Here is a 23,537-nt window from a genome sequence, read left to right as displayed (position 1 = left end):
TTGATCTTAAGATGGGGGTGATTTTCTCATATGTCTGAACTTGACGTGAAACGAAGATGCCAAAGCAAAATTATGCATGACTACTTGCAACAGGATGTATCATCAGGGTATTTATGCTCTATAAATATTAGAAACACACATCCAGGTGAGTCAAGGCCACTGCCAGAATTGCTAATGAGAGCAGAACAAAAAAATAAAAATAAAAAACATTATAAATCGTCACTGGTAGCATCCGCTTGTGCTAGAGATGTCTCCTAGAGAAATGTCTGGAACAGCCTTTAGTAAACAAACTCAGCTGTTTTAGGGTCAAATCTAGCTAACTGTTGTTTGCAATGAGAATTGCGGAGCATCATCCTGATGGGTTTAATAATCCACTCAATGGAAATAAGTATGGGACATTTTTTTAGAGCCTTTAAATGACAATTAATTTAAGTTTTTAAAGCTCTCAACCCTCATCTGATTGATCATATTCAGATAAAAACATAAAATAGCAATCTGGAATTTTCCCCCTTTTAGGATTTATGTATGATTTTTATTTTTTCTAAATCTGTGATAGTCTTACCCTATACTGTGACTACATTTAGGCAATACTTCAGCTTATTATATTGCTAAGACTCATCCCATAGAGCTTTGTGAAATTTGAATTCAGCCCCATTCAACATTAACCAATAGTGTTAGACATTTACTTACGTGCACATGTTAATCACAGATCGGGCACACGCGTTTGCTGAAGTACCTTTGTAGAGTTGGTAATATTTTTATGGACAAATTTTGTTTTTATATATATTTATATGAATAAACAGCATAACATGCGACTAATATTAGTAAAAAAAATGTGTTTTAGCACCGCTGCGATCATGGAAGTAGGGAGAGGGACTTAAGGTGCAATGCATTTCTTCACCTCTAGATGGTGGCCTCTGAAAATCAATCAACCAATCTATCTATCTATCTATCTATCTATCTATCTATCTATCCATCTATCCATCTATCCATCCATCCATCCATCCATCCATCCATCCATCCATCCATCCATCCATCCATCCATCCATCCATCCATCCATCCATCCATCCATCCATCCATCCATCCATCCATCCATCAACTTTCCACCTTATTTTCAATAACATGTCAATAAACCGTGAGAAGGGTCATGTTTCCCAGAAAAAAACCTCAAACTGCTAATATCAACATTATAATCCCAATTAATCTCTATGATCTAGAAAAAAAAACACTCTGCTCAAATAAACTAGATTGAAAAATATCACTTCAATTAGCAAGCTACTGTTAGATTTTCCAACAGATGTTAAAAGAAAGAGACATCAAGAGGTTTCCAGATTTGCTCTGACCATATCACAAAAGAAAACTAAACACATGAAAACACTTCTCTCCATGGCGCCGAGGCACAGGCTGCTAATACAATCCCTTTAAAACAGTCCAAGCTGCGCTTCATTAATCAAAGCAGTAGAGAATGCCAGAATACCTGATCTAAAATTTGCAGCAAAGAACATCAGAACAATTATACATCTGTGACCGGTTTTCCTCTCTTGATAATCCGCCTCTCTGATTTGGTTTGAACCACGGGCAACATAAACATAAACAGTTTGAAAGCGTCTTCCCGGGAGTCTGACATTAGTCCCCCAAATAATAAGACTGAATTGGAAACATGGCCTATCAATTAATTGCTTGTTTATTTTAATAAAAGCTGTGATAGGCGATATGCTGAAGTGGAACGCTTCACCAGATACGCAGCTATTAAGAGACAGGCTCAGGCTATACTCACACTCTTTTTGGCCGCGTGCTTCGAGACTCTTGACGTGCGCGCACACAAACGCCAATAAAAGCAAATACTCTTTTACATAATTCAAATTTCACCCTACTTAATGAGGGCACTTTTTCCCTTCTTCATCATCTAATGATCTTATGCATGATTGCAAATAAAGTCAGCACGACAATCTGCTGGGATGCAAACAATCCTTATAGAGCCCCAAAACACATACTTCACCTGATGAACCGGCAATGTGGTTCATGTCACCACATCACATTAAAGATTTATGTCAACAAACAAGGAATCTCTGCAGATTGTACGAGCACGACACGCCTACAGAAAGGAGCCAAGCTAGTGACCTTTGTGTGGCGGCTGCAGAAATTACCATACTTCCTTGTTTCCATGAGGGACCGAAGAGATAATGAATAAATGAATACATTTAGTTGTTGTCATGATCGATGAGATAACACAGACTGTGTCCCACCAAAACAAGATAAACATTCGGGATCAGCTCAGATAATTTGACAAATACATTCAATTTGGTTTCATTTATTGTGCCAAATCACTAAAAGTCATATCGGGAGCACTTAATGTAGTAGGGTCAAGACCCTGCTATGTTGGAAAGAGAAAGCCAACAGTTCCCTTGGAGCAAACACTTGGTGACAGCGTCTTCTTGTTGGCTTATTGGCAAGGCTAAGTTGTCACATTTGCTTAGTCTCGACCTGAAGTATTGGTGCACTGAAGTTGCTAAAGTGCCGTTTCACCGTTTTCGTCTGGAAGACAGAAATGTGATTCTTTCTGCTACGGATTTGGCATCTGACCTATAAAGTAAATGCTTCAAGCTTTGTAGAAGGGCAAACCTTATATGGGTGGCCACTTCACTTGACTGAAAAAATCTGGAGTAACAACAAAACACAAAAACTCTCCAGAAGGACCCAGGGATTGAACAATTAATTATTTTAACTTAGAATAAAGGCGAGATTACCGAGTGCCTAGCAAAAGTTTTCATACTACTTGAATGTTAACATTTTTTGACACATTAAAACAATATATATATATATATATATATATATATATATATATATATATATATATATATATATATATATATATAGATATTGTCTGTAATAGAGCAACACAAAGTAGTTCATCATTTAAAACTGCTTAGAGGTGTGGTTAACTGAAAACCCATTTTTAATTATTATTTTTGATTATAATCGGCCACTCTGAGCTTTTCCTGTAGGCTAACCATGTAAATAGTCTCTACAACCATCTCCTGCATTAGCTTCTGATGGAAAAGAGACGGTGAAAATCTATGATTTGAAAATCCTGGCAGAGTTACGTCACACTGTCACTTAACATAGGGACTCGCCCATCTTGACCCATGACGCAGAAGACTGTTGGTTTGGCATCCTGGAAACAGCAGAGAATGTTTTGGCTAGTAGAAGCTAACAGTTAGAATTAGCAACATCCACCACACAGTAGAACTCCTTCAGGCTTGTGTTATTTGTGGAGATAAAACATCAACGTTGCAAAGCAAACAGTGTCGGTATAAGAGTTGCATTGCTGCTAGCCAATCAGAGGAGAGATGTCCAAATATCAGGAAATAAGACTCCAAATCTGAAGCTCAACTCTGATGGGGCAATTCTTTTGTTCCAGAAACTGGTGCACTAGGGCTTTTGTTTCCCAGAGTGTGACTTACACGGCCTTCATTCCTACTAGAGACCACTGGAAATGTATTGATTAAACGAGTAATCCACACCTTCCAAATTTTTAAAACCACGTATCAATTTAATTCCACTTTGTGTTGGTCTATCCCAGAAAAAAGAAAACTGTGAAAAACAAGTTTACGTTTGTGGTTCAAAGGCATCAAAATGTGTAAAAGTTCAAGGGGTGTGAATACTTTTGCAAGGCATTGTAAATGAACTTCATCATGAAATGAAGTTAGATGTGTTGCTGTTTTTTGACACTCCCTACCTTTGGGAGAAAATGTCTCTGTAGGGGCTGCCATGCTGCATGGCGATGCCATATCCACGATCTGGTGCGCTGCTGCTTACGGTGTAAAAGGAACAATCCTCGTCATTATTGGCGACATATTCCAGCACCGCTGCGTCCCACACGAAGCCAAATCGTCCATATTTCACCTTAAATGACAAGAAAACAAATTGCAGTGGTCACAAAGGTGCAAGTTCATTTCCTGCACCCCTTTGATCAAAAAACGTCTGAGTCAAGGCTGAACATTTTATGCGAGAGAAATCTACAAGGAAGTAATGTTGCACCAATATTACACTCATATAGCCCATTACAGAATAGCAATTTCCATCCATCCATCCATCCATTTTCATCTGCTTATCCGGAGTCGGGTCACGGGGGCAGTAGCCTAAGGCGAGAGGCCCAGACTTCCCTCTCCCCAGCCACTTGGGCCAGCTCCTCTGGGTGAATCCCAAGGCGTTCCCTGGCCAGGTGAGAGACATAGTCCCTCCTCCGTGTCCTGGGTCTACCTTTAGGTCTCGTCCCGGTTGGACGTGCCCGGAAAACCTCACCAGGGAGGCGTCCAGGAGGCATCCTGACCAGATGCCTGAGCCACCTCAACTGGCTCCTCTCAATGTGGAGGAGCAGTGGGTCTACTCCGAGCCCCTACCGAATGACCGAGCTTCTCACCCTATCTCTAAGGGTGAGCCCGGCCACTCTTCGGAGAAAACTTGGTCGCTTGTATCCGCGATCTCGTTCTTTCGGTCACTACCCAAAGCTCATGACCGTAGGTGAGGGTAGTAAAGTAGATTGACCTGCAAATCGAGAGCTTCGCCTTCTGACTCAGCTCTCCATGACAGACCGGTACAACGCCCGCATCACTGCATTTGCAGCACCAATCTGCCTATCGATCTCACACTCCAGTTTTCCCTCACTCGTGAACAAGACCCCGATATACTTAAACTCCTCCACTTGGGGCAGGATCGTATCCCTGACCCCGAGAAGGCATTCTACCCTTTTCAAAATCAAGACCATGGTCTCAGATTTGGAGGAGCTGCTTCTCATCCCAGCTGCTTCACACTCGGCTACAAACCGCTCCAGCGAAAGCTGAAGATCATGTTCTGATGAAACCAACAGGACCACATCATCTGCTAAAAGCAGAGACCTGATCCTCAGGCCACTAAAACGGATGCCCCCCACACCTTGGCTGCACCTAGAAATCCTGTCCATGAAGGTTATGAACAGAATCGGTGGCAAAGGGCAGCCTTGGCGGCGTCCAACTCTCACTGGGAACGAGCCCGACTTACTGCCGGCAATGCGGACCAAACTCTGACACCGGTCATACAGGGACCTAACCCCCACAGGGCCCCCCGAGGGACGTGGTCAAACGCCTTCTCCAAATCCACAAAACACATGTAGACTGGTTGGGCAAATTCCCACACACCCTCCAGGATCCCCCTAAGGGCATAGAGCTGGTCCAGTGTTCCACAGCCAGGACGAAAACCACATTGCTACTCCTGAATCTGAGTTTCAACAATCCGACGGCCCCTTCTCTCCAGAACCCCTGAATAGACCTTACCAGGAAGGCTCGGGAGTGTGATCCCCCTATAGTTGGAATAGCAATTTCACTGTACATTATCCTTTAGGCTGTAGATATGTGCAATCAAAACAATCACTTCTGCAAATTTTTGCACCCTGTGTAGTTGCATATTCTGCAGGCTAAATGCACCTCTTGTTTGGATGTGACACTGTAGGTAAATGCAAAGAGCGAGATTGCATTTTATCCTCAAGAAGAAGCAAAACAGACTCAGGGTGAGAATCAGAGCTTAGCTGAGCCAAAGTGCCAGTTGTTAAAGATTTTAGTCAACATCAATAGGTTTTTATTTTCAAGAGACAACAAAGCAAAGAGTGCAGAACGAGACGGTGATATCCACATCCCACCACCAACTAACACTTCACGTAATTAGCATTAAGTGACAAAGTACAACAGACTCACAAAGGCACATTTTTCAACCCTCTTGGTCCTTTATTGCATAAGTGTGTGTGTGTGTGTGTGTGTGTGTGTGTGTGTGTGTGTGTGTGTGTGTGTGTGTGTGTGTGTGTGTGTGTGTGTGTGTGTGTGTGTGTGTGTGTGTGTGTGTGCGCGTGTGTGTGTGTAGATCTGTGTGTTTCCTCACTAGGCTTAAACAGGACGACTAATGTCTGAGTGCAGACAAGAGCTCCTGATCAGGCAAATTTACAGCCTTTAGCCAGCAACGGTGTATGTGTGTGTGTGTGTGTGTGTGTGTGTGTATGTGTGAGTTTGTCTGGGAATGTGTGTGTTCAGTATTTCACTGCAGGGTATCAAAATGGCTTATTCTGCTCTTTACAACCTTCAAAAGGGAAGGAAGAGCACTGCTATTACTTTGAAGAATAATTTTACGGCTTTTCATTATTGCTCTCAAACTGAAAAGATTAATGGCCTTTGTGCCACATAAATTAGCAGGAGAAGTGTGCTTCAGCTGCTTACTTTTGAGCATTAAGGGCACTTTACTCAATAAAATGGGTGAACATTGCTTAAATTGATTATTATATGCAATATGTATGCTGAGGCTTCTGATGTCAGTCGAACTAAAAGCAGTCTAACATCTGATAATCTCATGAAGACGGTCTTCCTTGGAGAGAATGTTTTGAAATGTTTGAAAAAGAATAAAAGAATGAAGGGAATGGTTTTGGGGAGACAGACAGAACACAAAAGGGTGTACAACTTTCAGGAAGAGTTGAGAAATGCTATATACCTGTATTTGTATTGCTTTACTCATTTACATGACGATCACAGATTTGTAAAGGTAAAAAAACAAAAAATAAATATGGAGTCCCCCAAGGTTTCATTTTAGGACACTTAATATTTTTCACATTTGTGCTGAAACTTTGGTATGTGCTCTGAAAACACAGCATTGCATTAGGGACATGAATGTAATAATGAATAAAAATTAAAATGGCCTGATCTAATCTCAAGTATCACCGCTGACAAGTGTGGCTACTCAGCTCCCCATTTCTATTGTGTCCATAGCTTTATGCCAGCTGTGTCATACAAACGCACCAAAATCTTTTCTGGGCTAAAGAACAGGAGTTTTCACCTTCGACATTAGCTGGTGGGGAGCTCAACTGTTGAAAAAGTGAAGTACCATAAAAATGTGCGTTGATTTCACTTTCACTAAACTTGATTTAGCATTCTGCTCTTCAGAGAGCATCTTCTAAACTAGCACCCTCCCGGCACCCATCCCCCCCTCTTCTGTCCACTCCTTGTTCCCTCCTCTCCATGATTCATCATGCTGCCTCACTGCCACCTACCACTGACTGGAAATTGTTTGTTGTTGTTGTTGTTGTTACTGTTGTTGTTAGCCTCAAGGGCAACATGCCGATAATAACTTGTAAGTCGCTTTGGACAAAAGCGTCTGCTAAATACATAAACATAAAACACTGCAACTAATCAACGTAGCTAAAGTGGGTCAAAACATTACAGAGTTGCCTTAACAGTTTTCTAATGAATTCATAAACCATGTTTGGATATGTTTTATAAATATTATCAGCTGTGATGTGTAAATATTTTTTCAAAAGACAAGGTTGAGTAAAAAATTAATATATAACATTGACTTTCATTCATATGTAAATAAAAATCTTACCATTTCATTACAGGGAACTGCTTCTTTTTTGTATTAGTTCACCTTTAGGTGGATTTTCCAACTACATTACGGAGTTATGTACCGGTAATGTGCTTAAAATGCATCGGTTAGATTTTAACTACCACATATTAAAGAGAGTTACGAATTTCTAAGAAAGTCAAGAAAGCCTCATTTTTAGACATTTAATCTTAATTTTAGTCTTAAAAACAGCATTACTTGAAATAAGGAAAATATTCTTAAATATGATCCAAATTTTCCCTTTTTTGAGTAAAAAAAAATCTTCCCCAAAAAAATAAAAATTACAACTGGGGAAATAACAAGTTGCTTGGATTCAATTCTTAAAACTAGCAAATAAATACAAATTTAGACTGCTTTGTTAGTTTTAAGAATCCTAGTCAAGTAACTTTTGCTTACCCCTTTGGCAACTTAAAACAAGACAATTTAGATGTTTAAGAATATTTATCTTATTTTAAGTAGCTATTTTTCTAGAGAAGAGTTCTTTTTCTTTTTAGATAAAAATAATATAAATTATCAAAATTTTTTGCTATTTTACTTTCCTAGGAATCTGTTTTTTAAGTGAAATTCTTTTAATCAGTCATTAACTTTATATATATATATTTTTTGTATGATAATAAAAAGTTGACTTAACCTGAATGTGAATTTGTTGTGTCCTCTCAAAGACGGGGTTAAATTAAGTCAGAAAAATAAATGACAGCCTGAAACTGTCACGTGAAAATAACTTATCACCATAAACACAATCCTCCTGAAGCCTGTTGGTGGAAACACTCTCATCTGCATGTCTGCACGGGAATCAGGAGAGATGGTTTGATTCATGAGTAAAGCTGCTCTACATGCAAGGCATCTCTTTGATATGAACTCAGCTTTGATTAATTAATGATGATAACAATTATACTCGGGGTGCTACCTATCAATGTCACAGACAGTTTGCTACTTCGGTACAATGAAATATTTTCCTCTTTCAACTGACTTCTGCTCATTTCTGACATTCGTAGATCCTAGCACTTAGAACTGCAGATGCCATACCAACTTTATTTATAATGCACGTTTAAAAACGGCATGGCAGCCGACCAAAGTGCTGTACAGAATAAAAAGTAAAAACACAATATTAAAACAAAACACAGTCGACAATAAAATACCCAACAAGCAGATAATCACGGTCAATAAAAAAACACATACATGTAGTAAAATAATAAAAGTCAGGGATTTAAAAATGCCTGGTCGTAAAAGTGAGCCTTAAGTAGCGACTTGAAACGGAGGAGGGATGGTGCCAGCCTCACTGAAAGAGGAAGAGCATTCCAGAGTGTCGGAGCAGCATAGACAAAAGCACACTGCCCCCGCGTTTTGTATTTCATTGTTGGAACGCGAAGCAGCAGGCAGTCAGCAGACCTCAACGCCCGGCTTGGCACATAACGAGTCACAAGATCAGACAGGTAATCCAGAGCCAGACTATTCAGAGCCTTATAAACAAAGTCAGGATTTTAAACTTGACTCTGAAGTTTACGGGTAGCCAGTGGAGCTGCGCCAGTACAGGTGTGATATGGTCTCTTCTAGGGGTGTTTGTTAAAAACATGGCTGCCGCGTTCTGTACGACCTGAAGCCTGTTAAGAGCGGAGGCAGGTAAACCAATTCAAATGGAATTTGCGTAATCTAGATGGGAGATGACAAAAGCATGAATTACAGATTCCAGGTGCAGGGGCGTCGGACTGGGGGGGGAAAGGGTACCGTTTACCCAGGGCCCACTGCAGGGAGGGGCCCTGAGACAGCTTTGAATAAAAATGTTTTATTGTTGTTGTTTTTTCCCCCCAACTTACTTAATGTCTTAATAAACTTCCCTTTACCTGGATAAAGGGGTTAAGAAACAGAATTTCGCCTTAAAAATAATAACTGAATAATCTCTGAGGCATCTATCACCCCTTAAAAATGTGCAAAGTGGTTTAGTCCACACCAGCGGCCAGGGGCTGCACTGCCGCATGTGCTAGTGAGACATCGCAGATGCCGACAGCCAGAGCTGGAGGCAGGAGAGTCAGTCATGTCTTTTCCCAAGAAAGGGAAATCTGGCTTCCAGAAAAGAAAAGAAGGAGAAGGAGAAAAAGTTAATCGAACAGAAGCAAGTATTGACTAGATTCTTCAAGAAGGAAGGTGAGCAGCAGAACACAGTTTTAGCTGATATTAGCTAGCTCTCAGAAGCTGCATTCATGTTAGGTGTTCAGTGTTCATTTTGGGAGCTTATGATAGACATTGTCCTCTAAAATATCATAAGCAAAACTTAAAAAAAAGGTCCCCACCCTGGATTGTTAGGGGATTGGAAAGGGCTTGCCAGAAAAAGAAATCACTGTATCTGGATTTTATAAAAAATCCAACAAAGGAAAAAGAAAAAAGGTATAAGGAATATAAAAACAAATTAACTACAATAATAAGGAAGCAAAAAAAGGAATATTATGATCAGCTTTTCCTAAAACACAAAAATAATATTAAAGGTACATGGAATGTGTTAAATAAATTAATAAGAAATACAAAAGAAGCAGGTATAGATATTCACAATAAAAATGGAAAGAACATTGCAAATGAGTTTAATAAATATTTTGTGAATGTTGGCCCTAATCTAGCTAAAAAGCTGCCAGAAGTTGACATTAACCATGAAATAAATAAAAATAATAATACAATGTTTTTGATCAGTGTAAGCCAAAGTGATGTGATCCAAGCGGTACATAGTTTCAAAAGTAAAAAGTCCTTAGATTTTCATGGGATAGATATGTCTCTCATGAAGGAGGTTATCCATTGCATTATTGAACCTTTTACTTATATTTGTAATAAATCATTTTCAAGTGGCACAGTCCCTGAAAAAATGAAAATAGCCAGAGTTATTCCTATTTATTAAAGTGGTGATAAATTATTAGCTTGTAACTATAGACCTATCTCTTTACTGCCACAGTTTTCAAAGATACTTGAAAACTTTTTGTAATTAGATTTGAAGCATTTACCAACAAGTTTGATCTTTTAAATGACCATCAGTATGGGTTTAGGAAGAATCGTTCAACCTCATTAGCAGTTATGGATTTGGTAGAGCAGATTGCAACAGCAGTGGATCAAAAACTTCATGTGGTGGCTGTCTTGATTGACTTGAGTAAGGCATTTGATACAATTGATCACATATACCTGCTCAAGAAATGTGAATACTATGGTCTTCGTGGTAAAACCAATCAATGGCTTGAAAGTTATTTAAGCAGTAGATTTCAATATGTAAATGTTAATTATATAGATTCACAGCTTGAAAGAGTAATATGTGGTGTACCGCAAGGCTCGGTGCTAGGACCGAAATTATTCAACCTATACCTGAACGACATCTTTTCTGTATCGTCTCGGTTAAAATTTATTATGTTTGCAGATGATACAAATTTCATTTGTATGGGAAAAGATATGAGTAAATTATTACAAGAGGTTGAAAACGAATTGGATTCAATTAACCCTCTGATGCATGGATTATGAAATCTTCAACCAAGATTTTTTAAACAATTTTTTTCATTCATCTTTAGGTGTGAATGAAACAAATTTCAACAAATATTTTTTGTAACATTTTGTTAATTTACAAATAATTTATTACATGTCCATCTCAGTGGACAGTGTGCATTCTGAACATGGAATATGTTGGCTTGACTTACTGAAGTCCAAATGGAGGGGCTCAAATGCAATAAAGTCTTCAACAGCTGTGCTTAATAGCAAAAATAAACAAATAACAATTTTGAGTACCTGTCCACTGTAGTGACCATTATGTATCAAAGGGTTAAAAAATGGTTTGATTACAACAAGCTATCACTAAATGAAAATAAAACCAAATTTATGATATTTTCAGGGAAAAGGGACAATGACGGTGCTAAGCTGTATTTAAATGGAGTCCCAATTGAACAAGTACATGAAACTAAATTCCTAGGTGTGACTATTGATAGTAAACTCAGTTGGAAACCACACATTGAATATATCAAACAGCAAGTGTCTAAATCTATTGCTATACTTTATAAAACTATTGATATACTAAATAAAAAAGCCTTGTTTTTGATTTATAGCTCTTTAGTTATGCCTTATTTGTCTTACTGTGCAGAGGTTTGGGGAAATGCAGGTAAAACGTGTGTTGAGACTGTATTTAAATTACAAAAAAAGGCGATTAGAATAGTTAATAAATTGGGAAACCTCGAACCAACCCATTATCTATTTAGTCAAACGAAAACGCTAAAATTAGGAGACATTATTAAAGTAAAAATCTTAGAGATTCTTCATAAAGTAGTTAATAATAATATCCCAAATTGCATAAAAGTTTATTTCAAACCAAGAGATGATCATTATAATCTCAGAGGTGTATTTATGTTTGAATGTGTAAAAGCCAGAACTAATGTGAAATCAAGATGTGTTTCTGTTGTTGGTGTGAAATTGTGGAATGAGTTAGATGATGATTTGAAGAAATGTACTTCTTTACTAAAGTTTAAAGCAGGTGTAAAGTGTCACATATTTACAGGGTATGAAAAGTATGTATAGACATTAATGAATTTTCATTGTGGATATTTATATTGGGGAAAATAAAAGAAATGTATATTGGTTATGTATATTAGGTGGAAAATAGGGTAGGCTAAAATAAGCATTGCTTCTGCCTATTCCTTCTTTGGTTTAAATTCAAATTGTTAATATTGTTTTGTTTGAAAAGAAAAATTTTATGTTAATGCTATAAACCAAAATAAAGACCGAAAGAAAGAAGAAAGAAAGTGTTAAACGCCTTTAGTTTCACCATCAAGATCAAATATAAATTAATTAGTGTTATCAGTGATAACACTAATTAATTTATATATATATTAATCAGAATTATTATCGCGGGCGGCTGCCGCCAATTAATTTGCGGACCTCACAGTAAAAACAGGTTCACTCTGTGTGGATATTTCAGCTCCTTCCCAGTCATGGACCAGGACAAACTTGGTATCGATGGATTCGTGGTAATCTCAGGAATGGGAAGCTGCCACTGTTTTTCGTATAGCATGATGACACTGGTGTTAGAGGATTGTTATTGACTTGGTTAGATATTTTAAGCCTATTTTAAATTTCTTTATATTTGATCTTGAAAACGGACAACCTTATAATTTGGCTGATAATGCAGGGATTATAAAATTTAGAGTACATTACATTCACAGAGAGAACCTGGTTTATTTCATGTCATATGTATTTAATATATCAATATATATCAGTATTAGCAAAGCTTAACATCATGAACCACATGGCCCTTTAGACGCAGTAGCAGCAGCAGCAGGGCCCTCATTGTCTCCAGAAAGCACTGAGGAGATGAGACAAGGTGAGCTCACTCAGGGGCGGCGTTAGGCCCAGCTACTTGGGCTGAAGCCCCGGATGTTTTATGAAAAGCCCCGGATCTGAAACGTGGAAGTAACATGCAGTAACAAAGTCCAACAGAGAGGGAGCAGCTGGCAGTAGTTTGTATACAGCCTGCCTGAGCCTCCACCACTGAAGAAGCCCTTCAGCAGCCAGCTTCTTCTGCAGTCTCTGCCTGAAATGCATGAGTGAAGATGGACATAAGGACTTTTTTTTAGACAAAAAGTACAATGACAGAACCCCAGCTTTGATGAGACTGGTGTTGACTCAGGTTTGCGAGTCTTATTTGAAAATATTTGTTGTGTTGCTGGTTTGCCTAAAGTTAGCTTATCAGGTAAAGTTGCTGGAAAGTGAATATTTACTTTCATCTCACACTAAACACTAACAGGAACAATATTCTGCCCTGAATATGCTTAATATGTAGCTTTAGATTAAAAAATTATGTGGTACAAGACAAATATATATGATGTTGACTAGTGCGTGTCACGTGTGTGTGCACGCGTGTTTGTGTGTTAAGCCCCGGATCTTCTTCAGTCCTAAATCCGCCCCTGAGCTCACGATACAATTAAGTTATTCAATTTACAAGCAATCATTAGCAACAGATTTATCTGAAAGGACATGTTAGGTTATATTTTGCTGACCTAATTCATGATCCATTTTGCTTGTGTGGTGTCTGTCCCCCTTGCAGCAGAGAAAGAGATAGAATATGTGAAAGAGGATGATGTAAGTGAAGATAGGGAAGGGGATGGTTGCTCTGAAGGTAGTGAGGATGATGAGGAGAGGCCAGAAGAAGAAGAAAGTGAGAGGCTGAGCAACACAGATGAGTGTCTGCCAGAGGATCCAGGACTATGGCCAGAGAAGCTCACTGGTCAACAGAGAGATACAGTTGTCAGAAGACTGGCGAATAAAAGTGATCAAACACCAGGAATCGACAAAATAACACCCAAAGATATGGAGGGCAAGCCATTTCCAAATTATCTTCAATATGCTAAGTCAGCCAATGGGCATGAGAAGATAAGAAGAGACTGGCTTATTTACAGTGAAAGTGCAAAGGCTCTGTACTGCATCCCATGTCTCCTCTTGAGCTGCTTAATTCCATCTACAGGATGCAATTACAGAGCATTTTTGGAGAAGTTTGTATTGGACTGAGGATTTTTTGCACACTACCTGTGACTGTTGCTGGGGGTGAACGGGCTTTTAGCAAACTGAAACTGGTGAAAAATTATTTGAGATCAACAATGTCCCAGGATAGACTGAACAGCCTAGCTCTTCTTTCTATTGAAAGCCAATTAGCCAAAGGATTGGACTTTAAAGATCTCATAAGGGATTTTGCTAACATGAAGACCCGTCAGTGGGCATTTACTGGAAAAGAAATTCCAGGATTAATGTTTGAACACATTGTTGGCAAATAAAAATAATTATATGTGAAGTCTGGGCATTTCACTTTTATTATGCTGGCATTTGTATTTGCTCAATATAGAGGTTAAACTGAGATCATATTTATTATCTTGTCTTATAGCATGGCATAAAATGTGTAAGAGAGATATTACACAATTGAGCATGGGGCCCACCTAGAAGACTTGTACCTAGGGCCCAGAATTTGGTGCTACGCCCCTGTCCAGGTGTGCTCGTTTCAGGATCGGTTTTAAGCGAACTAGTCTGCGCAGCTGATAGAAACACGATCTGACCACTGTGTTAATCTGAGGGCCCATGGAAAAGTGGGTATCCAGTTTCACCCCCAGGTTGGTAACACACTGCTTGAAGTCATATGGGAGAGTGTCCAAAATCTGAAGATAAGTGTGTGGTTTTGTTAGGGGTCATGAGGAGTGCCTCAGACTTAGAATCATTCAGCTTAAGGAAATTGTTGGCAAGCCAAACCCTCACTTCAGCCAAACATTGTTCCAGAAGAGAGAGCGAGCCTGGTTTGTTCAAAGCCAGGAAGATCTGGCAATCATCTGCATAGATATGATAGCCCAGGCCATATTTCCTCAGGATGAAACCCAGGGGGAGGATGTAAATTGAAAACAGGAGAGGCCCAAGCTGTTGGATGTTCAATAAGAGAAAAGAAGCAGATAAAGGTACATTTAAGGTCAGTAGCAAACATATAAATAAGTGGGTGGGATGAGTTTGGTCTTCTATTCCTTTTTAGTATTAGAGTGGAGTGGACCACACTTCAAATAAAATGTTTTCAAAAAATGTAAAAAAAAAAATGCATTTTTGACACCTTGGGATTACATTTCAACATTTTTATTTAAAATAATAAATCTTATCTTATCTAGTGTAACAGAGGGGAACAATGAATATAGATGTTAATTAAAGGTGCTTTCACATAAGTGGGAATGTTTTACTGACAGTAACATAACATTAGATTTTACTAAATTAATGATTACACATATAAGTTTATGAAACATTGACCATCATTTTATAATGTTTTTTACCATTTCATTTTCATAAAAATACAGTTTTCAGCATTAATGAAAAGTTACACTTTAATCAGTAGCTCAGTGAACAAAAGAACAATTTCCACAAGGCTGTTTTTTATTGAACATGTGTTGAACTCCGTAACATGAAATAAAGGTTAATAATAGTACTTAGATCACAAAATCTTCAGTTTAGCTAAAATTCATTGAAGCAAAAATGAAAGCACCCCGCAACAAAAGTTACAACATTTAGTATTTTGTATGATTTGATTTCCAAGGACAGCACCGAGTCTTCTAGGAATGGAATGAACAAGTTGGCGACATATTGCAACATCTATCTGTTTCGATTCTTCAAGAAGAACCTCTTTTAGAGCCTGGATGCTGGATGGAAAGTGATGCTCAACTTGCTGCTTCAGACCAGGAGACATACTTGATCATTCAATCGTCTTCACCCTGATCTTCTTCAGAAATGCAACAGTAGCTTTAGATGTGTGTTTGGATGATTGTCGTGTTGAAAAAGTGCACGACGACCAAGTGCACGGAGTGATGGCAGCATCTTCTCCTTCAGTATAAAGCAGTACGTTGTTGAGTTCATGATACCATCAGTGAAATGCAGCTCCCCAACACCAGCAGCACTCATGCAGCCCCACATAAGGACACCGCCACCACCATGTTTCACTGTAGGCACCATGTATTTCTCTTTGAAACCCTCACCTTTGCGACGCACGCAGTTTTGAAACCATTAGTTCCAAAAACAATGATATTTGTCTCATCACTCCAGAGTCCCAGTAGTCTTCTTCTCTTCCAGCATGGGCCCTAGCAAATCCTAGGCGTGCTTTTTTGTGCATGGGCTTTAGGAGAGGCTTCCTTCGTGGATGACACCCATGCATGCCATTCCTCTGCAGTGTGCGCCGTATGATGTCACGGGAAACGGTCACTCCTGTTTGGCTTTCTACTGCTTTAGCTAAATGCAATGAACTTGCATAGTGATTTTCTTCAACCCTTCTCAACAGAAGTCGCTCCTGTCGATAAGTTAGCTTCCGTGGACGGCCTGTAAGATGACTGTACTTCCATCTTTCTTACATTTCTGGATCACTTTATGGGTCACTTTTGGTACAGTATTCTGACTGATATGTAGAGCTTTGCTGATCTTCTTGTAGCCCTCACTTTTTTGTGTGTGTAAAGAAATGATTTTCATTCTCAGATTTTGAGACATTTCTCTTCCATGTGGAGCCATTGCTGAAAACATGAAATGGGAAGGGCTTTTCTCACCTGTGTGCTGGACACCTCTTTAATGAATCATTAGACTCACCTGTGGTTGAATGCCTGTTAATTGGAATTTTGTAGTCTTAAGTGTGGCTTTTCTCCTAAGACTATTACTGGGGTGTACTCATTTTTGCAACATGGTCTTAAATGGATTTGTTAGGAAAATCACTTTAATGTGTTTGCAAATGAACACATCTTGTCTACAATCAATGGCCCACATCTGTGGGGGTGTTTTGTAGTTTGGTATCTCGTAGAAAATGTTGATTCAGAAAGGACACTAAAGGTTTTCTGGCAAATGTAGTGGGGTGTCCTCATTTATGCTGAGCACTGTATATTAGGGGCAGCGGCAGCTCAGGAGGTAGAGCGGGTTGTCCAGTAATGGGACAATATGTCGCCTGCATCAGTATGCCCCATGGCAGCTGTGGCTGCAATGTAACTCATCCCCACCAGGGTGTGAATGGATGAATGATACACAGTAATGTAAAGCGCTTTGGAGTCCTCTGACTCAAAAAGGCACAATCCAAGAGTGGGTCCTTTATCATATTCATAAATATGTATTTCTACATTGTTTTTTATTTACAGCATTACACATTTGTCATGCTTTTGTTCGTGCAGTTTTTTGGGTCTTGTGTGCTACAAGGGAAAAATAAAAATGTCTACATTGATCGTGGCACACATCAAGTTTATTAACCCAACTTTCCAGAACATGAACGTGACTCACTGGTGCAAACTCCTGCGAGGTAAACACCCGCCATCAACCCCAGTGACCCTCGTTCAGGATGGTGGAGAGCCGCTAACTCATGCAATGCTTTAATTACTAAAGGTGGAGAAAACAAAACAAAGTCTCTAAGGATTTAGGGCCTGGGATTATGAATGTCACCATAACCACATTGGAGAAATAATGCATATAAAGAACGTCCCGTTTGTATCTATTTTTGCATAGCTTCCTATTCAAATCCTTCAGTTTGTCTTGTGCTTTGCTCTACCGTCACAACTGTACTCCATCTCTGATTGCCGCCCATCTGTTATTCATTTGTCATTGCTTCCCCAGTAAACGTTCAGCCTGCTTTCTTTCTTTTATAATTTTTTGCCAGAATATTGTCGTTATCTTTTCCAATGTTTGTAGTCATTGTTCTGCTCATTAGATTTGTTTTCAGCCATGATTAGTCTACCTGCAGCAGCAGCTGTTCATGTTTGAACCTCACCCAGTGTGTCGATAACGACGGCTGTTCTTTACCCGTTTTCTCTCGCCTGCTCTGAGTCACCGTGCACACGAGATACTTGTTCATTTTTACATTTGGCACTACAAGTCCTCACAGAGCAGAGTTTTGTAAGAATGTATTAGCTACGTAGGAGTTTGGTAAAACATAACACTGGTGGGTGGAAGCAAAGAAAATCTTTAATATACAAATCTAAGCTTTTTAAATAGTTGCTGTTTTACTTGTGACGATTGTGGGACTGAGTTTTGAAGGTGATCTGATTTGTTTCAATTATATAAATATTACATGCTTATAAATTATTGCTTTAGAAAGTTGGAGGGATAAACCTACCTACATTTCCTTTTCAAACAGTTAATTTTCTTGTCTGTCTCTCATCTTCCTAGCCTAGTGAACAAGAGCAAATTCTTGCTTTGCAAAGTTTGGTCTAGCAATGCTCCACTGGAACCTCTGCAGCCCCTAACAGCATTCTGGCTGGCCAATCACAGCTCTCTAGAGGGGTTTTAAACACAAAGAGCTGTGGTTGGTCCATAATGGTGGGCCAATCATAGTGCTCTATCTGCTTAGTGAACAAATCACAGAGCTTTATCTGCTTTGTGGGCCAATCAGGGCACTCCATATGCCTGGTGGGTGGGATGATGCAACAGAGTGAAACAAGATGGCGACAGCTCGTTTCAAACAGCTTTTACATCAATTTTGGACTATTAGAACTTGGGCTTCATTAGAATCAGGAGCAGATAGATGTATTTAAGAGCTTTTTTTTTTTTTTTTTTTAGAAAAAATTATGTGTTTTCACCTTCTTCAACTGCGGACCGCCTCATTTACCGATAGCTGTTGCGGTGAGTATGTCACATTCATTGTCCAGTAGCATGCGGAGATCATTTGAAAGACAAGGGTAGAACCCGCCCCACAACCGAGAGCTGTCAATGGAGCGTTGCCAGACTAAATAATACATTTATTTAGTCTGGCTTGCCAGGCTATCATCTTCCTACATCTCCTCTCCTAGCCGCAGTCACCGGCCACTTTTTCAAACGTTTCTCCACCAACCTCCTCTTTTCCACCTTGCTCCTGTCTGCGATCCTCTTCAGTAGTGTCCCCGCTACCATCTCCTATGATCGCCAGACTCTTTTGTCCTTCCGTTCGTTCACGATCGCCCAAGATGCACCGAGGATGTACCATCCTGTTTGTTTACCTGAGTGGCGCACTGGCCCCCTAGATCCATCCATCACAGTAAATATTAGTTAACTTATCATGTTTTTAATAGTTTGGAAAATAAATTCTTACTTTTTATAAACCGACTCTCTTCTTAAATCTACACGAAGTGTTCCACAATCCCTGAATAAACAAAGAACCCTAGAATCTTCTGATTAAACATCCAAAGACCAAGCAGGTTGATATTCTATATTTATATAGAGTTTCACAGCTTATTGGTCATAAGTAAAGGTAATATATTAAGCTTTTAAAGCACTACATTTACCAACTCTTACATATTACAGTAAAACATGTAGTGTATGACTCGTGTTTGCTCATCATCTAGGATGTTGTTGATGAGCTGTAACTGGCAACACGCACAAAATGGCAGCGAGAAAGTCACTGTGTTTAGAAAATGGGCAGCAGTACACAAATTTGTCCACATTTTGTCTTTCTTACTCCCTTCTTACATAATGCACCTTTAAATAGACATTTTGTTGCATACTTCACCAAAGTGATTTATCATTTCCCTCACACACATTAAAGTTAAGTTAAAGTCCCATTAGTTGTCACACACACAGGTGTGTGTGCGAAATTTGTTCTCCGCATTTGACCCATCCCCTGGGGGAGCGGTGAGCTGCAGACACAGGAGACATTATGCACACTCACCACAATTAGGTTAAAAAGGTTTAATACCACATAAGTGTTCACTTAGGCCCTGTCCACACGTAGCCGGGGATCTGCCAAAACGTAGATATTTTTCTAAGTTTTGGCCTGTCATCCGCACGAAAACGAAAACAAAAATGCGTTTTCTCCGTTTTGGGTGTCTGCGTGTGGACAGACAAAACCGGAGTTTTAAGGTCCGCAACGTCACTTTCCGCGCCAAAAAAATGCTGACATCACGTGTGCGACCTGTGTTTACACTAGCCGACAGCATGGATGCTCTCAGAGCTGCGCTCGCTGTATCAGTTGTCCAAGCGCTTTTTGCTTGTTTGTTTTTGCAAGCGGAATTACTGCTCCTTGCGGAAGACCACAGACGAAGGACGAGGTTAAGAACGGGGGAGGTACTGCCGCCTACAGGTCTGGCATGTCCTTAACAACGTATTTATCCGGGTACGTGTGGACAGTTTTTTTTTTAAACGAGGTGGGACGGATATCCGTTTTTTAAAAAAACCCGGCTACGTGTGGACTAGGCCTTAGACACAAATAAAATAGGGGAGGGGAAAATAAAATCTGTGCTAACTTGTTTTAAAAACCTGCAAGCTTCTTAAGCCATGCTATTTTCTCAATCCACTACTAATGTAAGATAATAAAAACTAAATAACAATTGAGGATAAAAACAAAAATGCTCTTTTATTTAACAAAAATAAAGAGGTGTAAAAACCCTTTATTTCACAAGGACCACTCAGACATTCACTACCTGATGTCTTCCAATTATATAACCAATCTTGACCAGAGAGCATCTTTGCTGTTTTCAAGAGGCGTTGCCGTACCTCAAGGTTAAAAAATGTTGTCCTCAAAGACTAGACACGCTCAAACTTAAATAAATAAATAAAACCCAAACTTACTGCAGGGTCCCACTTTTTCTCCCTCAGCCTGTCTTTTCTCTTCTCTTCTCCTCTCTAACAGAGAGAATGAGATGCCTTAAAGGTCTTCCAACATGCAGAAGGAATAAAAGATTCTTCATCTTGCTTTAGGTTTGAAGTGAAACATGTCAAAAAACATATTTTTTACCTCACCCATAACTTAAATGGTCCATTGCGAAAAGATCTGAAGTCACACAGAGCAACTTGTTCCCAAGTGTGAAGTTGGTCTCTTAAATAATCTTTTATTTTCAGCTTTTATGCAATTGGAAATGTTTTAAGCATGGAACTGTGGGAATACTTTAACAGTTGCTGTAGAAATATTCCCACTTTTACTTACAGATTATAATGAATTAGTTGCCCTGTCTCCATTCAAATCTGATCCTTTGTCAATCTGAGTAAACAACATTAAAATGTGGTTTTAGATTAGAAATGGCATCATTAGATTACGATATTTATTCATCTTATCTCTTGTTTTTCCCTAAGAACCAGCTATCAGCTGTCTCCTCACATCCGGTCTTCCTACATAATTCTCCGTGTTGTCTTGCATCACTCTTCTCTGACTTGTTTGGTTTTGAGATGTGAGACTGACAGACATAAAAAAAAAGACAAGCGCAAAGTCTACTGCTCATGCGTTTCACGCAATAACGACCAAAGGATCGGAGCCTTTGACAGTCCAACTTTTTCACTCTAAATGTTGCATTTCAATTATTTCTGCGTGGAATGAAATAGGACTTGTGCAGTTTTGATTGCGAAACAACACGTCTCCGAGTGAAATTTTATCAAATTTGTACTTTTAAATTGTGACACTCACTGGAGCGGAGAGAGGAAAGACCCAACTTTCTTTCCCTCTTGTTCTAAAAATGTGTAGTTTAATAACAGAGGCAGCAAATCAGAGGATTCGGTGTGTCTGTAGAGAGTGCGGGGCACAGAGACAGAGGATAATAAAAGAGAAATATTTGATAAAAAGGCTGTTAAACTCAGGTCCTCACAGACCTATAAGTGTTTTTCTGTCCCTCCTTAAGCCAGCGAGTTCTGCCTCTTGGCTTGTGTGCTCGTTCTGTTCTTGCATCCCGCTCTCGCTCCGTGCTTCCTTTCTTTGGGCTTTATTTGACAAATCAGAGCATTACAACGAGAGGCTGCTCCCCAGCCAAATTTCCCTCTCTGTCTCTGCACTAGCTGGCTCCCATAGATCTGTGAAGATTTGAATAAAGATAAGATTAGATGCAGGGAAATCAATCAGAGCAGGGAAGAGAGAGGCAGCGCCTCCCCCTCAATGCATCATGCAGCATCAATATACATGAAAGAAGTTATTTTTAAGACGGCTTCTCCTGCAGAAGGATAAAATTGTTTAGAAAAGTTTACTTTGCTCTTTGTATTCTCATTTGTTGCACTGTTTTCTTTTAGTTAAGGTCACAATATGTAACTTTTTTTTCAATTTTTTAATCATTTTTTGGAGCCAGTATGTGCTAAAATGACACTTTGCAGGGTTAATGACATGGCACTCTGACCCCACTGCCCTCTGCAGCCAGAATACCGCATTTGCAAGTTCAGAATGTCGGGCCACCGCCTGTAGAAATAATTAAGCTGACATACTTGGCACTGCAGTCTCCTTCCAGCACGTTTGCTGCATGCTCCTGCATCGTAAACACAGCTGAATTGTTTGATTTAGTAATGGAGCACTCCTGTAGACACCAAGGAAGGCTGGGGAAACACTTCAGCATTCAAATTAAGGTGTTAAAAAGACAAACGCAGAGTGAGGAGATACACTTGCATTGACCACAGATAATTATAATGGACACCAGGAGGCGCTAAAAGCAAGCAAAAGTGCTTAGTATCCCTTTGAGAGATGCAAAAACAAAAAATATTGACATAAAAAATGTTTGGTCCTGGGATGGAGGTTAGATAAAAGGAAAACTGGAATTATCAAAGTAAAAAAATGTTGAATCCTCTCATCACACATTTCAACACCTGTTATTTTGTAACACCTGTTATTTTTCAGTGTGGAACGAAGAATCATTCCCTTTCTATCCCAAGAAGCTAGACAACATTCATTTCTCATAATATGAAAGTCCAACACTCATAGCAATGAATTCCCACGAGGCCTTCTGTCCAACGTCCTGCTCCAGTGGCAGCAGTCACACCATTCCCTGGAGATGCCATGTGACAACTCCTTCAGTCTCTTTCCTCTTTTTGTTTTCTCAGTTGTTTAATTACCGCTGACTGTCATTGGTTGTCTTTGTCTCTTCAGGAAGGAGGATAAAAAAAGAAGAAATTAATCGCCTATTGCCTCGCTCTGTACAAATCTTTACTCAGACCCCGTTACGCCGATGAGAGATGTGATAGTGAAAGAGGGGAATAATTGGAGACAGATGTTGGAGAGATGGATCATCTGAAATGGATCAGTGAGCCAAAACTAAGATGCAATCCTTAATAGGAACTGGCAGAAAATAAACTCTAATTTCCCTCTGGGATTAATAAAGTATCTTTGAATAGAATTTGAATTTCAACTGAATTAAAACGATTTTTATGTTTTGTTTTGATTTCACTCAGTTTTATTTTCTTAATGACTGCTGATTTTTTATTTGTTTGACTCTGAGAGTAGTTCTCTTTTTATTATTGGCTTGGGCTTTCTTTTTCTTACAAAATTTTTTAAACCTACAACTTTTGTTTTACACTTGCAGGCACAAAGGGTTAATCCACCTCCCGGGTTACTAAATTGTGTGCTGTGTTGCCTAGCAACATCACACAATAGTAGAACTTGTTAAAAAAGGAGGATAGAAAATCAGTCTTTGGCCACAGATCACAATGTCTTGAAATGTCGAGCTAAACACATTCATTTCATTACGTACATACAGCTTGGAAACATTTATTTAGCAAACTAAAAAAGTTACCAAACATTTGCTGCTGGATTAAAAATATGTTGGGTTAAAAAAAAATTAAAATAAAAAAGCAAATCTGAAGCTAAAAAGTCTTGTTGCATCATGAATATCTGATTATGTCTGCAAGTGACTACTGAGTCCTTTAAGTACTCTACAAATGTCAAATACTGCTTGATCACACACACACACACACA

General features: G+C 39.2%; 1 protein-coding gene across 4 annotated transcripts in view; it reads right to left on the bottom strand.

The window, feature by feature from the left end:
* Positions 1–23,537, bottom strand: part of grid2 (glutamate receptor, ionotropic, delta 2) — an 812,001-nt gene that overhangs the window by 52,344 nt on the left and 736,120 nt on the right. For all 4 annotated transcript variants that reach the window (XM_070546132.1, XM_070546133.1, XM_070546131.1 and 1 more), the window contains one exon: positions 3,741–3,907. In XM_070546132.1, the coding sequence (XP_070402233.1) occupies positions 3,741–3,907 (167 nt within the window). The remainder of the gene's footprint in view (positions 1–3,740; positions 3,908–23,537) is intronic.

Source organism: Nothobranchius furzeri, chromosome 17 (genome assembly GCF_043380555.1).
Source record: "Nothobranchius furzeri strain GRZ-AD chromosome 17, NfurGRZ-RIMD1, whole genome shotgun sequence".
Lineage (NCBI taxonomy): Eukaryota > Metazoa > Chordata > Actinopteri > Cyprinodontiformes > Nothobranchiidae > Nothobranchius > Nothobranchius furzeri.
This window is presented reverse-complemented; position numbering and strand designations above follow the sequence as displayed.